The 20,981-nt window shown below is 42.3% G+C and overlaps 1 protein-coding gene across 1 annotated transcript; it reads right to left on the bottom strand.

Annotated features, from left to right (window-relative positions):
* Positions 1-14,746: 14,746 nt before the first annotated feature.
* Positions 14,747-15,613, bottom strand: dpm3 (dolichyl-phosphate mannosyltransferase subunit 3, regulatory). Its single transcript, XM_034160774.1, has 2 exons — positions 15,563-15,613; positions 14,747-15,365 (listed from the first exon to the last, which is right to left on the bottom strand). The coding sequence occupies exon 2, from the start codon at positions 15,344-15,346 to the stop codon at positions 15,068-15,070; it is 279 nt and encodes a 92-aa protein (XP_034016665.1). The 5' UTR covers positions 15,347-15,365; positions 15,563-15,613; the 3' UTR covers positions 14,747-15,067.
* Between the last annotated feature and the right edge of the window lie 5,368 nt (positions 15,614-20,981).

Here is a 20,981-nt window from a genome sequence, read left to right as displayed (position 1 = left end):
AAAAGACACCAACTCTAATTTACATGGAACAAATTGGCATTTAAAGCGGCAGGGCGGATTTTCCAGCGACATCTAGCTGCAAGGTTTCAGGTTGGAAGCCATCCAATACTAGGGGTGGACCGATCCAGTATTTTGGATCCGTATTGGTCTGATATTGGCCAAAATTACCAGATCGGACATTGTAAATTTAAAAAACAAAATCGATCTGTGTCTTCTGTTCTACATCTGGGTCATGCTGTGGGCTATGTGTATTTTCCTTTTGTTTGTTTTGTTAGACAGCTAGGTTAACAAAATATGTCCAGACAAATATATTTCCTAACAGATTACCTATTTTTAAGACAGGAAAAAGGTATCTGATTAGTATGATATCGGCAAATACTGAAGGTGTCGGTATCGGCATCGAGTCGGACCTGAAAAATCCCATCTCTATCCAATATGTAGTTTTTAAAAGAACATGGGTCCGATTGCATGGGAAAGTCCATATGTTTATGTAAACTGTACGTTTATGCGCACTCCTACATACAGCGGTGTCAGCAGTTTGTGCAGCTAACAGCACAGGCTTGGACATCGCGCCTCCATTCCACTTTATCGTAATGTTTATAATAGACTTTTGATTAGGATTTGTGGCATCTTGTTCACTAACGGCATGTGTGTTAACGTTCAGTAACATTAGCTTTGCAAACATCGCTAAACCTCTGTGAAAGCTAGAAAATGTTGCAAATCTGGCTAGTTTGCTGATGTTTAATTGTCTCAAAACTTTTAAAATCAGCGTAACAGTGTAATTGCTAGCAAGCAGACGAGCACACGCTTGGGAAGGGAGGGCCGAGGACCAGTTATTAGTTTGGGTGCAATTTGACATCTCAACACTAGATGGCGTCAGATTCTGTCATGGTGTTTTAACAGAGACAAAAGTAACCTTAACATTTTGAGCCAAAGATCAGTCATCTCTCCATCTCTTTTTTTTGTACTGTTTGTTGTATTGTTGTTGTAACAGTATTGAGGTGTCAAGTGAGTTATTTCTCTAAATGTAGCATTGCCAAACATGAGGTTTTATTTCTCATTACTATCATTCCTTTAATTAAAACACTCGACCATGTGCTTAAATACTGTAGCACTGTACCACACAAAACACACACTCCACAATAGTGTTACATGCACGCGCACGGACGCCACACGCTCGCATGGAGCTGTGCTATGTGTACATTCTGTGAAGATAATTCTAACACATGCAGCTGATCTTTTTATTATTATTATTATTATTAATTTGTGTAAATACCACGTGCTCGCAAAATGAAATGTTTACCGTCGGCTGTGCGGAGAGGCGCCCCACCCCCGCCTTGGTAGAGTTAGCGTTCGTGCAGATGGGTAAATATGTGTGTTGAGATTAAGAGATTGAACGTGTGGGAAGGACTGATTGAGACGGTGATGAAATGTTTTTCTGCCAAAAGTAAACACTGATGCATTGTGTATCGCAGAGAGGCCGGACTTCTCGATTTGTTGGATCTTGCCCTTGCAGCAGTTAAGCTGCCCAACTTGAAGAACCGGAACCAAACCTTTTAGCACCTGTCTCCAATCGGAAAAACAAGTGTAACAACATATACTTTTCCAAAGTAAAATAATTGTGATTTACACTCTGATTATGAAAAGTCCACTTTGAGCCGTTGGCGACAGCCGAGACACGGCAATATTGAACATTTCCAAGCGCATCTTCACCTGACAGACGGGCTCGAACAACAAAGCACAACGTGTACGACGACCACTGAAGTCAGTCTTTTTTTTTTCTTTTTTTTTTACATAATTTTGTACATGTGTAAGTAAGAAGTGTAAAATATGTGTACATATATAGATTATATAACAGACTTGTTTGATAAATATGCTAAATGTGAAAAATTCATGTGAAATAAAATATTTTTGGAAAAGCAGATTTGCTTTTTTGTGGGAGGGGGTATCAGGGTTCTGGGGTTCCAGCACATCAATAAAAAAAAGATGGCTTTTTTTATTTTTATTTTTTTAACATTTTGATGAATATCTCAATAACGTTTGATCAAATTCCCATGAGATTTTGTTTGTTTACATAATCTGGTAGTTATACAATGTTAATTTTGTTGTCAAATTATTGGCAATAAATAAGTTTCTTTTGGCTCTAGTGAAATGGCTGAGAAAATGAACTGTTACCATGACAACAGCCAAAAATGACGAAAAAGATGAGGGTTTTTTGTTTTTTACATTTTGCCCAATTTTTCTTCATATTGCTTCAAGAAAACCAGGTGGAAAAATGAATGTTATCATGTGGAAGAGACTGCATAATTTGGGAGTTGATATTGCTCTTGATATTGAATCTACTGATTTCAAAATCAAGATAAAAATAATTTTAAATTCAGTTGATAAAATGTCATAAACCATGAGACGGGCCCAATAATGATCACATTCTACAATCCTGCAGTGAAGTACACAATCTGATGTTTTAATATGACTAAATTTGCTGTATTGTACAAACTATGTTCAAAATACAGGCTCTGTACTGGTGTTTTGACCCTCAGTGGTGCCCTTCTGGAAATGGAAACAACTACTCGTGCACTGAGCATCCTGTGCCAGGAGTTTGTATTCTGGCATTAAATTACCTCAAAGCTGGTTTGTTCTCTTTGATAACTACAGTATATTGGAAGATGTTCACAGAAGCCTGACTTTTCTGTTCTAATGCTGTATTTGAACATTTAAAAACAACCTGTTGTGCTTACAAACTAACCACAGGCAGTTCTGCCTTTTAAATTTTAAAGCTGTAAGGTTTAAGGGGTAGGTGACGACCTAGTGGTTAAGCGTTGGGCTTGAGACCAGAGGATCCTCTGTTCAAATCCCAGCCTGACCGGAAAATCACTAAGACCTTGGGCAAGGTCCTTAATCCCCTAGTTGCTCCCAGTGTGTAGTGAGCGCCTTGTATGGCAACACCCTGACATCGGGGTGAATGTGAGGCATTATTGTAAAGCGCTTTGAGCGTCTGATGCAGATGGAAAAGCGCTATATAAATGCAGTCCAGTTACCATTTACAATATATAAAGTGCAAATTTTTTTTATTTTTTTTTGTGGTTGATTGATCAATGTTATTTGTTCTTATGGGTGCCAAATGTTTTATTCTTATGTCTTGTTGTTTTATTGTGTAGAACACTAATTATTTTCTACATGAAAGCACTATATAAATAATAATCATTAATGTTTGGCAATGTGGGCGGTCCTTAAAGGGTTTTGATGGAGACTGTTCATGCTCAAATTCACACTTGACTGCGATACCATCATTTAGGATGTGCACTCCAAATTTGGTGAAAATCAGATCAGTTTTGTTCAAGTTATCATCGACACAACAAAGTGTGACTGTCGCACAGACGGAGTGCAATTCCACATCCATCCACCTCCTGGCCTTACAGTCAGCGGGTGGAAAAAAAAGTGATTTCAAAAGCTTTCAGGAAACCCAACCCAATTCTCTTGTGGACTGTGTTGCAAGAGTTCACCACAGAGGAGCCAAAAGCAGATAATGAGTCTCGAATGCATGACAAACATAATGAAAGTCTCGGTGACAAGATATAAGAAAAATTCAAACTGGCCCCAAAATGAGAAGAGCTGATGATTACGTTAGGCGTGTCTTTTGGCAGGAGCACTAAATACACAGGTGTGATCACTCTACTATCACAACCATCTGGTGAGCTTCTACCCTCTCGACATTCTTCCCTCACCGCTCCAACACACACGTCTCCTCGTTCTTCCAATCATGATGCTCTCCTGCAAGTTACATGACAAGCTATTGTTCTCATCTGTCGTTCTCTTGTCTCGTCTTCCCGGGGGAACTTTACAGCCGTGACAGTAAAAGCAGCTGTAACACCAAAAAGCGGTGCCTCAGCCTCACGTCTCCTCAAATGTTTTCAAAGAGGAGGCCGTAAATTAGGCCGGTGGACGGTTCCCCTTAACCGCTTGACCCTTCGAAGAGACTCCACTGAGTAGTATGTGGTGAAGGGGAGGCCATTCATTTCATTTACTGACTCATTTGTCAGTACACTGCGTTTGGGAATCTGAAGAGCAAGTGTGAAAACAGTGCAGTAAATGTTGGAAAGGCAAGTTTTGTGAAGATTGTTTGACAGCTTTTGTTGGTGCACAGTTCTGGAAATTCGCCATATATAGCGTTAACATTGTGAGCGCAGTCACAGCTGTACTCTGCGGACATCAGCAGTGTGTACTACGCAAAATTTAATGTCCTAAGTGATAATGCTTATTGTGGGTATGAAGGCATTAGCAGTGTAACATTTGACCCCAGTGTCACTGGCTGTCACTCAAATGATTGGCCTCTGGCTGATGTTACCAAGATCATTCTGGAATCCAATAAATTTTGCACCACATTCAGTCCCTATCAGGCTGAAAATTAAATTTTTTGATGTTGACCTTTGCCAAAATGAAGTCTTGAAGGGCTCCTTGTATGTCACCTTCACTGACATACAAGGTTTGATGGAACTTGGCAAAAGGACCTGAGAGGAGGAGACCAACAAAGAGACAGGCACACATGACCTTGGTCCCAATTTTGACCTTCCTGAGCAATTCCAGAACCCACCTCCATATGTGTGCCAAATTTAGTGCAAATCAAAGTGAAAATCTTAAAGTTTGACCTTTGATGCCAATGACTGACCCTTTGTAGAGGTGATCTTGTTTGGGCAATTCCAGACCCCACCTACATACGTTTGGTGCAAATAAGAGTGGGGGTTTGGGGGGGGGGGGGTACATTTGCCCCTTGACTCCAGTGATATTGAGCCCAATGACAGCACTTTGGAAAATTTGATCTCACCCAGGAAATTCTAGAATGCATATGTGTGCCATGTTTCATGCAAACATGAGTGGGGAAAAAAAGCTTCAATTTTGACCTTTGATCCCAATGACCTTGACCCCATTAGTTGACCTTTGGAAGATTTGATCTCACCCAGGCCAATCCAGAGTGCACCTACATATGTAACAACTTCAATAAAATAATTGAAAAGTTTACATTTTGATGTTTGATTCCAACGACTGACCTTAATTTGATCACGCCTGAGCAATTCCAGAACCAACACAAATATGTCTACTTGTGTTGGTTGTGTTGGTTGCGCTAGTCCCTTCAGCTGCTCCATTGTTTAGTAGTCAGGGTCACCACATGGTGAATTGGCACAAGTTTTACACCGGATGCCCTTCCTGACGCAACTCTACATTACATGCAGAAATGTGGCAGGGGTGGGGTTTGAACCAGGAACCTTTCACAGTGAAACCAAGTGCACTAACCGCTTGGCCACCACCCCTTTTGGTGTAATCAGAGTGAAAATAAAAATTTTGACCTTTTATCCTCAATAACTTTCACACTTTGCCAAAACAAACCCTTCAAGGCAATCTTGAAGTCAACCATCATCTGCATAGAAATCGGACAAAGTTCCTGAGAGAAGACAATCATGTCATTTCTCCAATTCTAGTATGGGTTAATTATTTCAGCAGGCATTCTTTAAACCAGCTGAAAACTTTTGCATTAATCCTGCTATGTGTTACCACACATCCTCCATCCTCATATCTACATATCCACATCCACATATCCACACATCCTCCAGAGTGCACGAGCCTCCTGGTGGCAACGTCACAGGCGTGACTGAAAAACATTTGCATTCCACTTTAGTGGACTGTGGACTTTAGTGGACTTTAGCGACATCAAAGCCTAAAGTCAGACATGAGCAGCGTCGCAAGGGCATGAAAGCCAGCGTAGATCAAAACCAACCAAAAGAGATGGATATTACCGTTTACGTGACACAAAGTGTCTGTAAAATGAAACCTTTTCTCAACAAGCAAAAAATCAGGACATCTTATCTCAGCCGTCAGAGTCAACGCTAAACACTGGGAGGAGGCCACAAGACGCAACAAGCAATCTCTGCAAATTCTGAGGGAAATCTCTGAGCGATCAGCGAGTCTATCTGTGCATCTCTGGACTGAGTCAGGCTGCAGCCTCAGCAGGCTGCATGACTCCCTGTCCCTGCTTTCCTGCTGGCATACGTATGTCATCCTTCTCCCAAGATCCACGAGGATCTGGGTTACGGGGCCATCGGGAGGTTGCTGAATGTCACTGTAGCTTTTTGTAGCGTTTATAAGTTCCTGCTCTCCCCTAAAGTGGAAGCTGTTTCCCGTAAGTATCGCAGCAACTGTTTATGGGCAGTGAAAGAACAATGGGCTGACCCATGTGTGACTTTTCAGGCTTGCTCACATCACACCATTAAATGCAGTTTTAATACAGCAGCATTTTTGGAAAGTCCTTCATTTCAATTTTTGTTTAAGCCCTGCTTAAGGCACTGACCTGATGTGACTTTTAAGCTGTTTAAAGTTGTAAAACATGTTCTTGAAGGTCTTTAACCCAGTCTAGTAGGACACGACACAGCCAAGGTGGCTATAGACTGGATCGAACATTCCACCAAACAGCTGTCCATTTCATCATGGCACTCCCTCACTGGAGTGGAAGGTCATCTCTTGATCGATTTCCAAATGGGATGGTGGATGGGGAGAAAACCTACAGCCAGGGTCGATCTAGAGACTCCTGTGTGTGGGTTTAACACGGAATGTAGTTGCACGTCGACAAACAGATGGTCCTTGACAGATCTGTAGCCTGGTCCAATGGCTAGGAGATACCAGACAATCAGGATCTAAGGACCTGCTGCAGCCTTCTTCCACCTTCACAGCCGTTGAGGACTTCTTGTTTTACCAGAGCCCTATTAACTATCTTGTGTTGAGGGTTCCTGTTGGGTCTTCATGGTTACCGTAGTGGTCACGGGGCACACAAGGTTCCCACTTTCTTTCACCCCATTGATCTGTTAATCAGGTGTCACGATGAGGACGAGATGATGGATTTTGACACACAGTTGTCCATCTAACAGACAAAACTAAAAAAAAAAACAATTAAAATAAAGAATAAAATGCAGAACCTAGGGGCAAGAGGAATGATTGACATTACATTATGACCTCTCAAAAAAGCAGTGGTTAAGGTTGTCAGCCAATAAAATCAAACTGAATATTTTTTTTTTTTTTTTGTGCTGCTGGTGGGAGGTAGTGTGTATGAACAAGAAAAGGAAGTATAGTCTGGGTCTGTTAGTGAAACTTAGGGCTGGTGGCCAGCGATCACCTTATCATTGCTTCTGCTTTCCTGTTGTTTAATGCTGACACTTCACACACTTCAGCAGTAAACCCTGTCTTTGGGGCGTGTTATACAGCTTGTCCAGTGTATATATACAGTCTGTTGAGGATATACACCTTGATTTCAATGCATTTGAAGGATTTTTGAGAATCACGACCCATTTTATTCCCCTGGCATCAGCTGGCAGTTGGGTGTGCGTCGTATTCCTTAAAAGGTCCTGTCACACACGGTTACTCATCCACATTGCCAGGATCATCTGTTTTCTTTTCCAATTCACGCTTTTGTTTCCAGCTCATGTCACTCCCTCTGACCCTCTCACTTTTTAAAATTCCACCATGGCTCTTTTTCATTTTTTTCTTAATTTTTTTAGGGGGGTGTCTGCATGCATACATCTACCTGTGTGAGCTTCTAACATATCAGAACCTCCTCAGGCCTTCATTACTCTGTTCGTCTCTCTTCCGGCCCTCCTCTCGAGGAGTTTGAGGTTTGGCTGTGAGCTGTGTGGGTGAGGAAAAGTCATTTCTGTGTAGAAAAATGATAACCTATCATTTTTCAGTCTTGGTTCTCAGCCTGTCGAGATGGATTTGCTGCCAGCAGTGTCACTAAGTGTCTGTAGAAAAGATTTTTATAGCGTCTCTTGGTCTCACTGGGGCCCCGCTGCGGGCACAGCCCTGTTTTACCCCCTCTATATGTCTCTGTCCACATTACATTTCTTCTTCTTTTTTCAGCTCCCCTGTCTATTTTGGTGACACTTCTCAACATTACACTTCCGAGCACGAGGTGAAAAATATTCCGAGCATGCAAGCAGAGGTGGATGTAATAAGTGTGCTTGATGGGCCTATAATGCCCACCCCAACCAGAAAATTCACACTTGCGATTCAAAAACCAATTCTTGCAACCTAACGGCATGTTTACATTCTGCATAGATCTTTACCAAATCAAAGTTTTCTTGGTACACTTTATAAAGTTGTTCTTCTAGGTTGAAAGATTCATTTCCAGCTCAGCCACCAGCTCTCCATAATGTCCTGTCTAGACTAAAAGTCCCTTCGGCTGCTCTCTTGTTTGTACTCGGTTTTTCGCCAGATGCTCTTCCTGATGCTACTCCACATTATATGGAGAAATGTGGCAGGGGTGGGGTTTGAACCGGGAACCTTCTGCACTGAAACCAAGTGCACTAACCACCACCACCCCTAATGTCCAGTCTGGACTGTTGTTGGGTTTATTCCATTACTCCAGTCTTTCTGTTACTTGGGGATCACATCACGCAGGACCTCAAGTGGGAGCTCAACATCAGCTCTCTCACCAAGAGAGCGCAACAGAGGATGTACTTTTTGTAGAAGCTAAGGGAGTTCAACCTGCCCAAATCAATGATGGTGAACTTCCATACTGCCATCAATTCATCCCATCATCAGCTGAGGTGATCGACTGCAATCTGCCATCCCTACAGGACCTGTACACCTCCAGGGCTCTGAGGCGAGCAAGGAAGATAGTGGCCGAACCCTCTCACTCGAGACACAAACTTTTTGTTCCCCTCCCCTCTGGCAGATGGCTGAGGTCCATCAAGACTAAAACCTCAAGACACAAAAACAGCTTCTTTCTGTCTACAGCTATTCTAATAGATACTGCCAGACTTACCCTGCTCCCCCACTCCCGTAAAGTACAGACTGAAAGGTACTGTACATCTGCATGCCTGCACAGCCCCATTCCTTATTTATTTGTCCATTTGTCTATTTGACTCCTTTACTTCTTACAGAAGTATTTTTTCCTTTTCTCTTATTGTTTATGCACAAATAACTTCTTAAGCCCTGGTCCCACCAAATAATGAACAGTGAATAATGAGCCACACAGCATGTTTTTTTTTGTTTGTTTGTTTGTTTGTTTTTTTGGTACAACAGGAGGTATTCAACAATTGTGGGAGAATAGTAGCTCTGAGAGGCTCTTAGAGGCAGAATATTCAGCTAACAAGGCTCATCTCTGAGTGTGGCGCTAATTCCAAGAAGTTCAAAATTTAGCAACAACAGCGTGGGGCAGTTTGTGTACAAGTTAGTATGAGGACAAATGAGGATTTTAGAGGTTTGTGTGTGGTGAGGACAAGGCTGTTGAAAGCCCATTATCCGAGCACCTGGTGGCTACAAGGACAGGACAGGCTATTTTGAGCAGGCTCAGCCTTCTTGCACACTACAATTCCACCTGCTTTGTGCAGCGGACGCTGTATATAAAATAATTATTTTGTAGCGGATTAATCATTTTCTATCGGTTTGGATGTTGAAATCGCATCTGGAATCACAGAAGACTTTCATCTGGACCCTTTTTCCCACTCTCTCCTACTCCACGAGGAAAGTATTTTGGAACAGCTTAAAGGCATAGGTGTAGGAGGTGGGGTCTATTTGGGGGGGCGACACCAAATTTGCCAGAATTTCAGAAACCCCCATGACTCTTTAAATTACCATATATTTATATACCCATATTTATATTTATATTGGTGACCAAATAGCAGTTTGATTGTTTACATTAATTGTGAAAATAAGTCTGACAACATTTTAGGTCATTCTATTCTGTATTCAGAGTCTACATGGCCCACGCCCGAATTTCCCAGGCCATCTGCTTGAATCTGAGCATTTTGTGGAGCCCAGGGGGGGCAGTTGCCCCCCGCCCCCAACCTCCTACGCCTATGCTTAAAGGTAACTTTGTAATGTTTTAATGGCTTGATAAAACAGTTGCATGTTCATTCTTAGCTGTAAAAGTATGTTTATGATAGATTTAACATCTTGTTATAATGGATCCGATGAGGCACTCAAGACGAGCATTTACGCAAATTTACTTGTATCCCCTGGCAGGGCAGCGTGCACTCACTCAGTGTAACGTCTTTTTTTTTTTTTTTGGGCTGCATTTAAAAAATGTGACATCTTGAATGGATGCTGTGAATTGAAAACCCACACTTTAAAGGGACCAAATGTGGGAGAGCTGGAGGTTTGGACCAAACCCGTGCCTCAATGTGCACCAATGTCACATTACATGGCGCTACATGCATCATACGTGGCTTGACGTGGATCATATGCGGCGGCACGAGCCACTTGAGACTGGATGGGGCTCAAATGACAGGTCGGTTGTTGCTCACTAGAGGCACATAGAGGCACCTTAGTAGCGGATACGTGACGGCTTAAAACGTGGATCATTCTTCAAATAATCGCTGACACACCCATGCGTGGCTCATTATTCACAGCTTATAATTATTATTTGATGGGGCCGAGGCTTTACAGAACTTTTTTTTGTGTTTTTTTTTCTTTTTCCTTTTCTTTTATTGTTGTTTTATGCGCCAATGACACCAGATAAAATTCCTTGTATGTGAGAACTTACTTGGCAATAAATTTGATTCTGATTCTGATCAGTTGCACTTTCAGACTCTGAATGAAGAAAGCTGCTGGAGAAAGAGTGTAAAGCAAAATACGACCACAGCAACATTTACTGAAGTGATTTCCACATTGTTGATGTTGTTTGCTGCTTCACCAAGTCGTACGTTATCGTGACTGACAGGGCACACGTGCCGAAAGCGCCTGACATGAACAGGCACGTCCCGCTCGCGGCATGTGGCGTCCAGTTGGGTTGTCCCGTGTGACGCTGCTGGTCTAAAGAGAGCTACTGGTTATCTGTTGTTGTAATGTGCATTTTTCCACATATTTGCACACTGTCACCTCACTAAGAAATAACGCTGCCCTCGCTTCACCCCACCAAGAAAAAAACGCATCTGAATCCGCGGCTCATGCGGCAACAACCGAAAAACTTTCAGAGTTGACAATACTGAATATTTCACAGGTCCATTGTAATGCAAAAGTAGCGCTCTGAGTTCTCCTGAGGAGCAAACATCTCGCCTCGGTGTGAGCCAAGAACGCAGTCAGAAACAAACAAAAAAAAAGTTATGATGCAATCATTATTATGGATTTTGCTCATTGCTTCCAGTTATTGTATGTGAGCACTGCCTCGCACCCACACAACAGCAGATCTTATGGTAATCATCTGACTTCTAATGCAAATAAAATGTAAGGGCACTTGGGTGGAGGCAGTTTGCATCACATTACAATTGTGTAATTGTCTGAGTTATGTCTGCAAGACGCGTGCACATGGACTGTATACAGTACAAAGCCTGTGCAGCAGTTGGTTAGATTTTTACCTTTGTCAGACAGCCTGGATGAAAAAGAAAGAACAGATGGATGTCTTCAAAGTTAGATTTAAAGAGAACGATGACAAAGAACAGATTATTTTACATGTGGCTCTATGGAACAAGGAAACCGTCTACGGAGAGAAGCCTTTGGTGTAATTGCCAAAGAGACTTTCTGCTAAATAACAGGTTGCCTTTCATCTACTCTGCACCAGCAACAGCTTGCAGACATTCATGGGGGGGGGGGGGGGGGGGGGGGGGTGAGGTTGCAAGGCATGATGGGGTTGCAGCCAAACGGCATAACAGGCAGAGCTTGCACAGCAACGTGCCAACTCTTTTGCATTTGTTCTAAAGTTATGGGCGCTTTTGAAACCCTGTAATGATGCCTTTAGCCTGGCGATGCTTTGTTTATGCACAGCGGGGACTCACTCAGAACGAGCCTAGGCAGCTTTTTAAGGCTAACACCAAAGAACTTTACTTCAGAACATACTGAGCTTACATTTTGTTCTGATGGAAATAAAGCTTAGTAAGCAAAAAAAGAAATCAAATGTAATACAGAGGCAGTTCCTCTTACAGAAAGAATGGATTATATTTTCAGGAGGTGAAACCCAAACCCCCAACCAGAAAGACGACAGAGTAAAACAAAGTCCAATTTGATTAAGTACAAACAGCAGCAGCCTCTGGACACAAGTCTGAAAGTGATCAACGCAACGTACGCATCTTTACAGATAAAATCAACCACATCTATACTGACAAGCGGTGATCTCCAGACGGCGTCGAAACAGCAAAACAGTATCCAAGATTTCTCCAATCGAAAACATCGGACACATTGTTGAAATGTGACCCTAAATTTCATTGGCATTTTAGATTCCCAATTCCAGTAACTCCTCACTGTGCAAGTTTTAAACATTGCAGTGACATGAAATCTCATGTCTATACCACTTCATCATGAAGCTGTATAACTGAGGATACAAAACACAAAATGTGCACTGTGCACCGTTTCTCCAATCACATCTAGAGAAGTCTATAACTTCTTCTGGGTTATCTTGGTGGCTTTCCTCACTCTTCTTCTTCTTGCAGTCACTGAGTTTTTGAGAACTGTCTACTTCACACAGATTTACCACAGAGTGCCATACTGTTTGTGTTATTCATAACTGATGTAAATAAAGTCATGTAAAGACATATTCAGTGACTTGGAAATGTTCATGTATCCATCCCCTGACTTGTCTGAAGAAAACTGGCAATAAAACTGATTAATTACAGGTATTATATCAAAGGGGCCCACTAATTATGCAACCCATCATCTTGGCTTTTATATTTTTATTTAAATTATCATGTTGTAGAGATTTGCTTTGAGTTTGCGTTTAAGGAAGATAATTTTAGAAATTTTTATACTGAGAAGTCTGATTTACTTTTTGTATTTGAAATAGTGTAAATAAATTCCAGTGGAGGTTGGCCTCCGCCAGGGCTGTGCCTTCTCACCAATCCTGTTTGTGATATTCATGGACAAGATATCATCAAGGTGTAGTCGGGGGAGGAGGGTTTCCAGTTTGGTAGGCTCAGGGTCTCATCACTGCTTTTTGCAGATGAGGTGGTCCTGTTGGCTTCATCGGCCTGTGACCTCTCACTGGTTTGGATCTCAGCTGAGTGTGAAGCAGCTGGAATGAGGATCAGCACCTCTAAATCTGAGGCCACGGTTCTCAGGAGGAAACCAATGGATTGTCTACTTCAGGTAGGAAATGCAGTCTTGCCCCAACTGAAGGAGTTCAAGTACCTCGGTGTCTTGTTCACGAGTGAGGGGACAATGGAGCATGAGATTGGCCGGAGAATCGGCGCAGCAGGAACGGTGTTCCATTCGCTCTACCGTACTGTTGTGATGAAAAGGGAGCTAAGCCAAAAGGTGAAGCTCTTGATCTGCTGGTCAATCTTTGCTCCTACCCTCACTTATGGTCATGAGGGTTGGGTCATGCTCAAAAGGACTAGATTGCAGGTACAAGCAGCCAAAATGGGCTTCCTCAGGAGGGTGTCTGGTGTCTCCCTTAAAGATATGGTGAGAAGCTCAGTCATCCGTGGGAAGTAGAGCCGCTGCTCCGTTGTGTTGAAAGGAGCCAGCTGAGGTTGTTTGGGCATCTGGTAAGGATGCCCCCTATGCACCTCCCTAGGATGGTGTGCCAGGCACATCCAGCTGGGAAGAGACCCCGGGGAAGACCCAGGACTAGGTGGAGAGATTATATCTCCACACTGGCCTGGGAACATCTCAGTATATCCCCCAGTCAGAGGTGGTCAATGTGGCCCAGGAAAGGGAAGTTTCGGGTCCCTGGAGCTGTTGCCCCCACAAGCTGGTCCCAGAGAAGCAGCTGAAGATGAGAAATTAAAATGTGTGAAATATCAAGGTGGCCAAATACTTTTGCAAGGCACTGTATGTTTGGGTAATAGCAACATACAGTTATATGTTACTAGAAACATTTGAGTGTTTACAAAGGACTAAGTTTGATTTTTAGTTCTAGTTGTGCAGTAATCTAATCATACTTTAGTGGTATAAAGGCTACTTCATGTTCCATCGTAATTTTCAACTACTGTGTTGTCATCTGTGGAAACTAGTGTCTGGCCAGTGTCTAGTATCACAAACAGCTTGTGCTGTTTTTTCTCTTCCCTCTGCCTCTGTGCACACAGAAGGAATTTGCTATGAAAATCCATCATGTGCCTCATGTGTATTTCTCCCTAATAAGCAATAAACAGAATTTTATCCAATGCTGGCTAGAGAAGAACAAATACTGAAAAGCTGCACAAAAGCTTTTCGAGTGTGCGGTTGAAGCAGATGATTCACACACACACACTTTACTGAAAATCTGCATCATAGTGGTTTGGAATTGCCTAACTAGGTAGTGGCCCTTTTGTGGGTATACTGTATTTTTGTAATACGTTTTTAAGAAATGCCAGCTACAGCATTTTGGCTATGTGGCCATTTTTCCGGTATGATCAGGCATGCAGGTGCCTCAGTGTTGAGGACCCCAGCAACTGTAAAATGCCAAGAGGATGCCCACATTTCACCTGAATGTGACAGATCGATGGCTACTTTCAAGAAGTGGCAGATGTGGTGTCTGCTACCCAAGACACAAGATGGCTCTGATAGGTGATGGATGCGGTAACATGCAGCACCAGCACATGGCAGTGATGGAAGTTGACTGCTGGGTTTTGTTCTCTCACAGCAGCTGTCATTCCAATACATTTGCCGTTGGAAAAATACCATAAAACATCGCCATTTAATTTTTTTTCTCTCTCTCTAATTGAACATTGCTGTAACATCATATCTTACAATGTTTAACAAGCAGGAAAACCGCTGCAGTTTTGCAAAATACAGCTTTTTCAAATCACCTGGAAAAAAAACTCACGGGAGCATAAACATTTGATTTGAGTTTTTTCAAAATGTGTTTCCATTTAGCGTATTTTCAATTTACTACTTCAAATTATGCACCTTGGGAGAATGATGGAAAACCGCTGAGGGTCTGTGAGGGCCAAACAGTCTATGCAGAATTCCTTAGTTGGTGAGACAATAAAGAACATGCTCAACTGCACTTTTGTTGTTTAATTTTATCCCATAACACCGTTAATTAATCCAAGAATTGCACATAAACATCTTAGTGAGTCTTTTAACACCAACACTGTCATAAACAAAAAAGTAAAAATTAAAAATCTCATATCCAAGCACAAAGCTATCCAACACTGCTTTTTGTCGCAGTCTATATTTTCAAGCCTTTTTTCCTCAGGTCCTCTTTGGCTTGTTGAATGTGATCTTGCAGCTCTTTGGCCGCCTCCTCGCAGTCGTTGAACGTGGCCACCCTGCAGCCCACCGTGGCCAGGGAGTAGCAGCCAAACGCCACCAGCAGGTATACGGGCATGGGCCAGGCCACCTCCCGGTACATCTGCGGCAGTTTCAGCGAGAACAGATCGAAAGCCACCACAGCCCAGGCTGCGATCACAACCGACACCCCGACCAGCCATTCCACGAGCTTCGTCATGACCACTGCTTCTGCGAGACTTTCAGAGAAGAGAAGAAGAAGACGGTGAATGAAGCTAATTAGCTTAGCTGCTCAGCTCACAGCGCTGTTAACGAACTAACAGCTTCAACTCCGTTGAAACAGTCTGCGCGCAACAGTACTCGTATAAATAATTTGGTTGTCTTTAAATAAAATAAAACGTTAACTGGTTGTGAAACAGTAATTGCCTATGTTTACCTGCTGCCAAATGACAAGTCAGCACTAAGCTAAGCGGCGGATATATAACGCAAACCGCCGAAAAGCCCGATGGGACATGTAGTTTCTGAGACGATTTGCCATAGTTGTGGTCTCATGTTTTTGTTTTTAATGCCTCAAAATCAGGTTTGGGGTCAATTCCAAGATGAATTATAACTGTAATCAAGACAAAAATCACAGACATCGAAATGGACTAAATATTTTTTCCCAAGTGAGTGAATTGAAATAAGGTATTTATTGTCAACAGGATTGATTAATTCCATCAGTCCACTGTATCACCTTCAGCATGCACACATTGCTATATTCGTTTTTAAAAAAATCTGTAAGTGGGCTTTTAATTGTTAATTGATCAACTGATTGCAGATTTAATTGTTATTCACCCTGTGATTAGAACAATAGCAGCAAATATGAATTTCCTAGTTGCTGCTATAGTAATAATTATAATAATAATAATAAATGAATAAATAAATTTCAGGTGAATAAATGTGTGTGTGTGTGTGTGTGTGTGTGTGTGTGTGTGTGTGTGTGTGTGTGTGTGTGTGTGTGTGTGTGTGTGTGTGTGTGTGTGTGTGTCTTCCACTGAAAATGAAAAGAAATCATAACTACCTCACCATGTCTGTGTATTATGGTAATATTAACAATACAGTTGATATAGAAAGCCTACCTATGCTTGGACTTTTGTACATTTTAATTTCTTAAAGCCATTTTAAAAATAAAATAAAATCAGGCTTCAGTATATTCAAATTTCCCAAATTATCCCCTGGACACTCACACCAAAATCAAATCTTTATGGTGTGCTGTAAATGAAATTAAAATATCAAAGCCAAAATAATGGAATAGATAAGATCTGCTGTGGCGAGTGAAAACAAGGGAGCAGCCGAACAGTCTTACTTTTATCCTTTAGTATAACAAAAGTAAATATCACTTTTACAGCCACTTTTATTTACACAATTCAGGGACAGATACTTAAACTTCTCCAAGTCACTGAATACATACATTTTGGACTTCAGTTCCATCAATGCACAGTTTGGCAGTTATGGAAATCTGTCTGGAGTAAGCAGTTCACAGAAACTGACTGTGCGAGATGGAGTGAGGGAAGCCACCAAGACACCCAGGTAATTCTGAAGGAGGTCTTTTGCAACAGTAAATAATTTCCCCTGGTTCTTTATGTAACTTACTGCCCCTTACAAAGAACCACATCGATATACTCCTCATTTTGAATTTATTGACGGTCATGTTGAAAACTAGGCCTGGGTCCTCACAGACGGTGACCATTTTTTGAAGGACCCAGAAGATGCCTCGCACAGCACTTTTATACAATGTGGGTGTTACAGTGGGCGTGGTTTAGTTTATATGTTACTGGTGCTCACAGATAGGGGGAGCCCTCCCTGTATCTGAAACTTGCACATGTGCGATGGAAGTGAAACTTAACTCTTATGTTTAAACTTTAAACCAGATCTCAGAGATTTCCCATCAAATAACAAAGGCAAATACTTGATCACTAACATAAAATAATGAATTAGCACAGATATTATCTAACAACTAATTAAACCAGTTCATTTTGGAGTAGAGAAGGGTTTTTTGAAAAAGAAGGTCTGACATTTCATGTGCCAGAAGACGCTGCTTAATAACAGAATCAGGCTGCTTAATATCAAAAATTATAAAGCTATTTTTTATCAAGCTTCTATTTATATAATTTCTAAAGTTATCCCCTTTAAACCCACACTAAAAACACATCTCTATAACATGATACATCCATCCATAAAGATATTAAAATGTGTAAAGGCTCAACAGTATGTAGACCTTCTAGATCCACAAAATATGTAAAGCAGGTATGTGCTCATATATTTAATGCTCAGTAAAGTAAGGGTGAGTTGCAATAGAGTTTTAATAACGTGGATCATTTCAAATCCATGTGAACTGGAGCGGCAGCACGATGGATTAGTGTTTAGCACTGTTGCCTCACAGCAAGAAGGTCATGGGTTCAATTCCTACCTATGGCCTTTCTGTGTAGAGTTTGCATGTTCTCCCCGTGTCTGTGTGGGTTCCCTCCCAAATCCAAAGACACGGAAACTTTAAATTGCATGTGGGCACGAATGTGTTTGTTTGTCTGTATGTGGCCCTGCGACAGACTGCCATCCTGTCCAGGGTGTACCCCGCCTCACGCTCAGTGGAGGTTCTACACTGAATTACTCCCCGGGCAAGACTCCCTTGGAGCACCCCCCCCCCCCCCCCCCATACACACAAAATTTTGCACAAACAGCCATTTTTTTTAAATTATTATTTTATTATTAATATTTTACAAGTGCCCATTTAATTGAAAGTGATATCAGAAGACTGCAGGCTGCAAAATAGCTGAAAACATCCATGAGTTGCAAATTTGAATAAACACGCCCTCACATGTTAAATATCTGTCATTAGACACTTTATTTAAATCTGTCTTTCAGGGAGGAACAATTAGCTCTTTTATTAAGGTGCATATTTGTCTCAACATCACTCACTCATCTCATCACTCATCTTCAACCGCTTTTCCGGGTTCGGGTCATGGGGACAACAGCTCCAGCAGGGGACCCCAGACTTCCCTTTCCTGGGCCACACTGACCTCCTCTGACTGGGGTATTCCAAGGTGTTCCCAGGCCAGTGTGGAGATATAATCTGTCCACCTGGTCCTGGGTCTTCCCTGGGGTCTCCTCCCAGATGGATGTGCCTGGAACTCCTCCCTTGGGAGGCACCCAGGAGGCATCCTTACCAGATGCCCGAACCACCTCAGTTGGCTCCTTTCAACGCGAAGGAGCAGCGACTCTACTCCGAGCTCCCCACGCATGACTGAACTTCTCACCCTATCTCTAAGGGAGACACCAGCCAGCCTCCTGAGGAAGCCCATTTCGGCCGCTTATACCCGTGATCTTCTTCTTTCAGTCATGACCCAACACTCCTTACCATAGGTGAGAACATTTAGCTCAATATTTAGCTTGATGTTTGTACATATTCGGCTAAATGTGTAAGTACTTAGCATTAACTAATCTGCTACAGTTTTAGGTTTGACAGAAATTTGATAATGTAGTATTTGGCTTTTTTCTCCCTAATTTTTGCTCTTCATCTGTGGGTCAAAAGAAATTCTAAACTGAAATGTTACTTGCATTCCCATGAAATCAAATGTGATTCTTTTTCTCCCTCAAATAAACCAGTTAATTATGAAGATAAGCCTCATTTCAAATGTTATTATTATTTTGTCAGTGTACATGACATTAAAAAGAGTTGCCAGCTGCTGGAAAATTTTTTTGTAAAAACACACACTCTTGTAGGCACACAAAAAAGGGTCAGATTCAGTCACTTCAGCTAGTAATGTGAACACAGCATACGATACATTAATGCATTAACTGTATCATAGTGAGCCTTAGAACTTTTCAGCCTGCCCTCGTATGTTCAAAGCCATCTTTGACTCTCCTCTCTGCAAACTCTTTTTTCCACAGGTGGGCAGTTTGTTCTGTCAGGTGACATTCAAACCCGTTCTTAAACCTCGTCTGTCTGCTTTCAAAGGCTGCCTGCCTCGTTTTTGCTGGATGATCTGCGGACCGCGCGGCAGGAGAGCGCCTGTCCCCGGGTTCCTGCCGCACATGGAGAGGAGTCGGCGGCGCCAAATCCTCTCTGTGTGTGGCAGGAACATGTCACACAATTCAGAAAAACGTGCAGGAGTTATAGACCTGTATTTATAATATTATGAATGAGATGTGCTTTATTTGGAAGAAAGTCGAGGTGTAACTGACTGTAGCCCACTGCGCACCCCTCCCTGTTTCTTTCACCTTCTCACTGCTTTTTTGAACTCTGACAGCAAGCAGGACACCTGCAGCTGCCTTCAGGGGGCGCCGATTTGCCAGTTTCACTCACAGTGACAAAACCATTTTGCGTTGAAGAGTATTATTTTGTTTTTGTTCAGTGCTCGTGCCCACGGTGCCGCCCCACCAAAAATGGTACCCCAGGCGGCGGCCCGCATGGCCTGTACTCAAAGCCGCCACTGCTCACGCACTATGACTGCTGGGATAGGCTCCGGCACCCCACGACCCTTAACTGGAGTAAACGGTTGAAGACGAGTGAGTGAACTGGAGCAGGACTTGGCTTTGACCATGTTTTTTGAAAAACAGGAAGTGACCCAAGGGTGGACAGAATGAATCTTCATGTTGCTGCTGTCTGTCTGTTTCATTAAAAAGGCCTCACATGCGGCACTAAACAGCGCTGTGATGTATGAACCCGTTGTACCCTGTCAGCTGAGAGAGCAAACACAATCTGTTTGTTAAAGCGGCCCTTTAATGAAGCTCCCGGTCAGACTTTTAACACACATTAGCCGGCTAACTGTTTCTCTCTGTCATCCTCTTAATTTCGAAAAGCTATTTTGAAAATTAGATTACCATTAGCACCAGCTAAAAGCTATCTATAAATACTAATGTTGTTCCAAAGAGAGAAATCCAGCAGTGATATAATTAGCGGCCGCCGGGAAGCCACCTTTCTTTGATCTCAGCGTCTGCGTCAGGGCTACGGGGGCACATTTGTTCATTCAGGGTGGTGAACTGTCCAGGTGCAAAGGCCACAGACCTCTCCAGGGTGAAATCAGGAGGAGCCGGAGCTGTAAACATCATTCGATCAGCTCAGGAAAGCTGCAGACTGAAGAGCCACTGAGACATAAACATCATTCTTTGAGGAAAATGGAGTTATTCTTGGGGCTTTGATGTTTGTGTTTGTCTGCAGCAGAGTTAATAATGTGGCTGGTGTTTGTGCATGTCAGGAGGTTATGGCAAACCTGTTTTTTTCTGTTTGTGCAGGATGTCAAATGAACTACAGCTGGCGTGTTGCTCTTTGCAGAGCTCACAAAGCTGTGGCTTGAGGGCCACAAAAAGCAGCTCTTTTTTGGTCCTTTGCTCACTTTGTTATATACTATACAAATAATGAATGTTTATGAGTTCAATGGTGGTGCCATTGAAAGATGGAACGTACGATGGGTGGAACGTACCATTCAGCAAGGCAAAATATTCGTACCATTGAAAGAATGAAAAAACAAAACATTCATTATTTGTTTTATATAATGGCAACATTTTTTTTATTCATTTATGAACAACCGAAAACAGATTTACATTTTGGTGTTCGTCACCGGTGCTTAACAATCCAACATGAACTTTAAATAGGAGTCCAAAACTGATCTCAGTATTCCAAGATGCTGTCCACTGACTTTGCGTACAGTCTGCTTTCCTCACTCTAGCGAAAAATCGCGTCAGAAATTTGTCCAACTTTTCATCCTAACAGCACTTCGTGCCTCCAGACAGCTTACGGTGTGATGGACAGTGTTGCCACAGTTACTTTGAAAAAGTAATCCAATTACTGATTACTGATTACTCCTTGAAAAAGTAAC

Source organism: Thalassophryne amazonica, chromosome 20 (genome assembly GCF_902500255.1).
Source record: "Thalassophryne amazonica chromosome 20, fThaAma1.1, whole genome shotgun sequence".
In the NCBI taxonomy this organism is placed as follows: Eukaryota; Metazoa; Chordata; class Actinopteri; order Batrachoidiformes; family Batrachoididae; genus Thalassophryne; species Thalassophryne amazonica.
Note: the sequence above shows the minus strand (reverse complement) of the source record. Positions and strands in the feature narration are given on the sequence as shown.

Excerpts from the sequence above, each read along its gene's own strand:
- dpm3 (XM_034160774.1), bottom strand. The coding sequence starts at position 15,346 with ATGACGAAGCTCGTGGAATGGCTGGTCGGGGTGTCGGTTGTGATCGCA.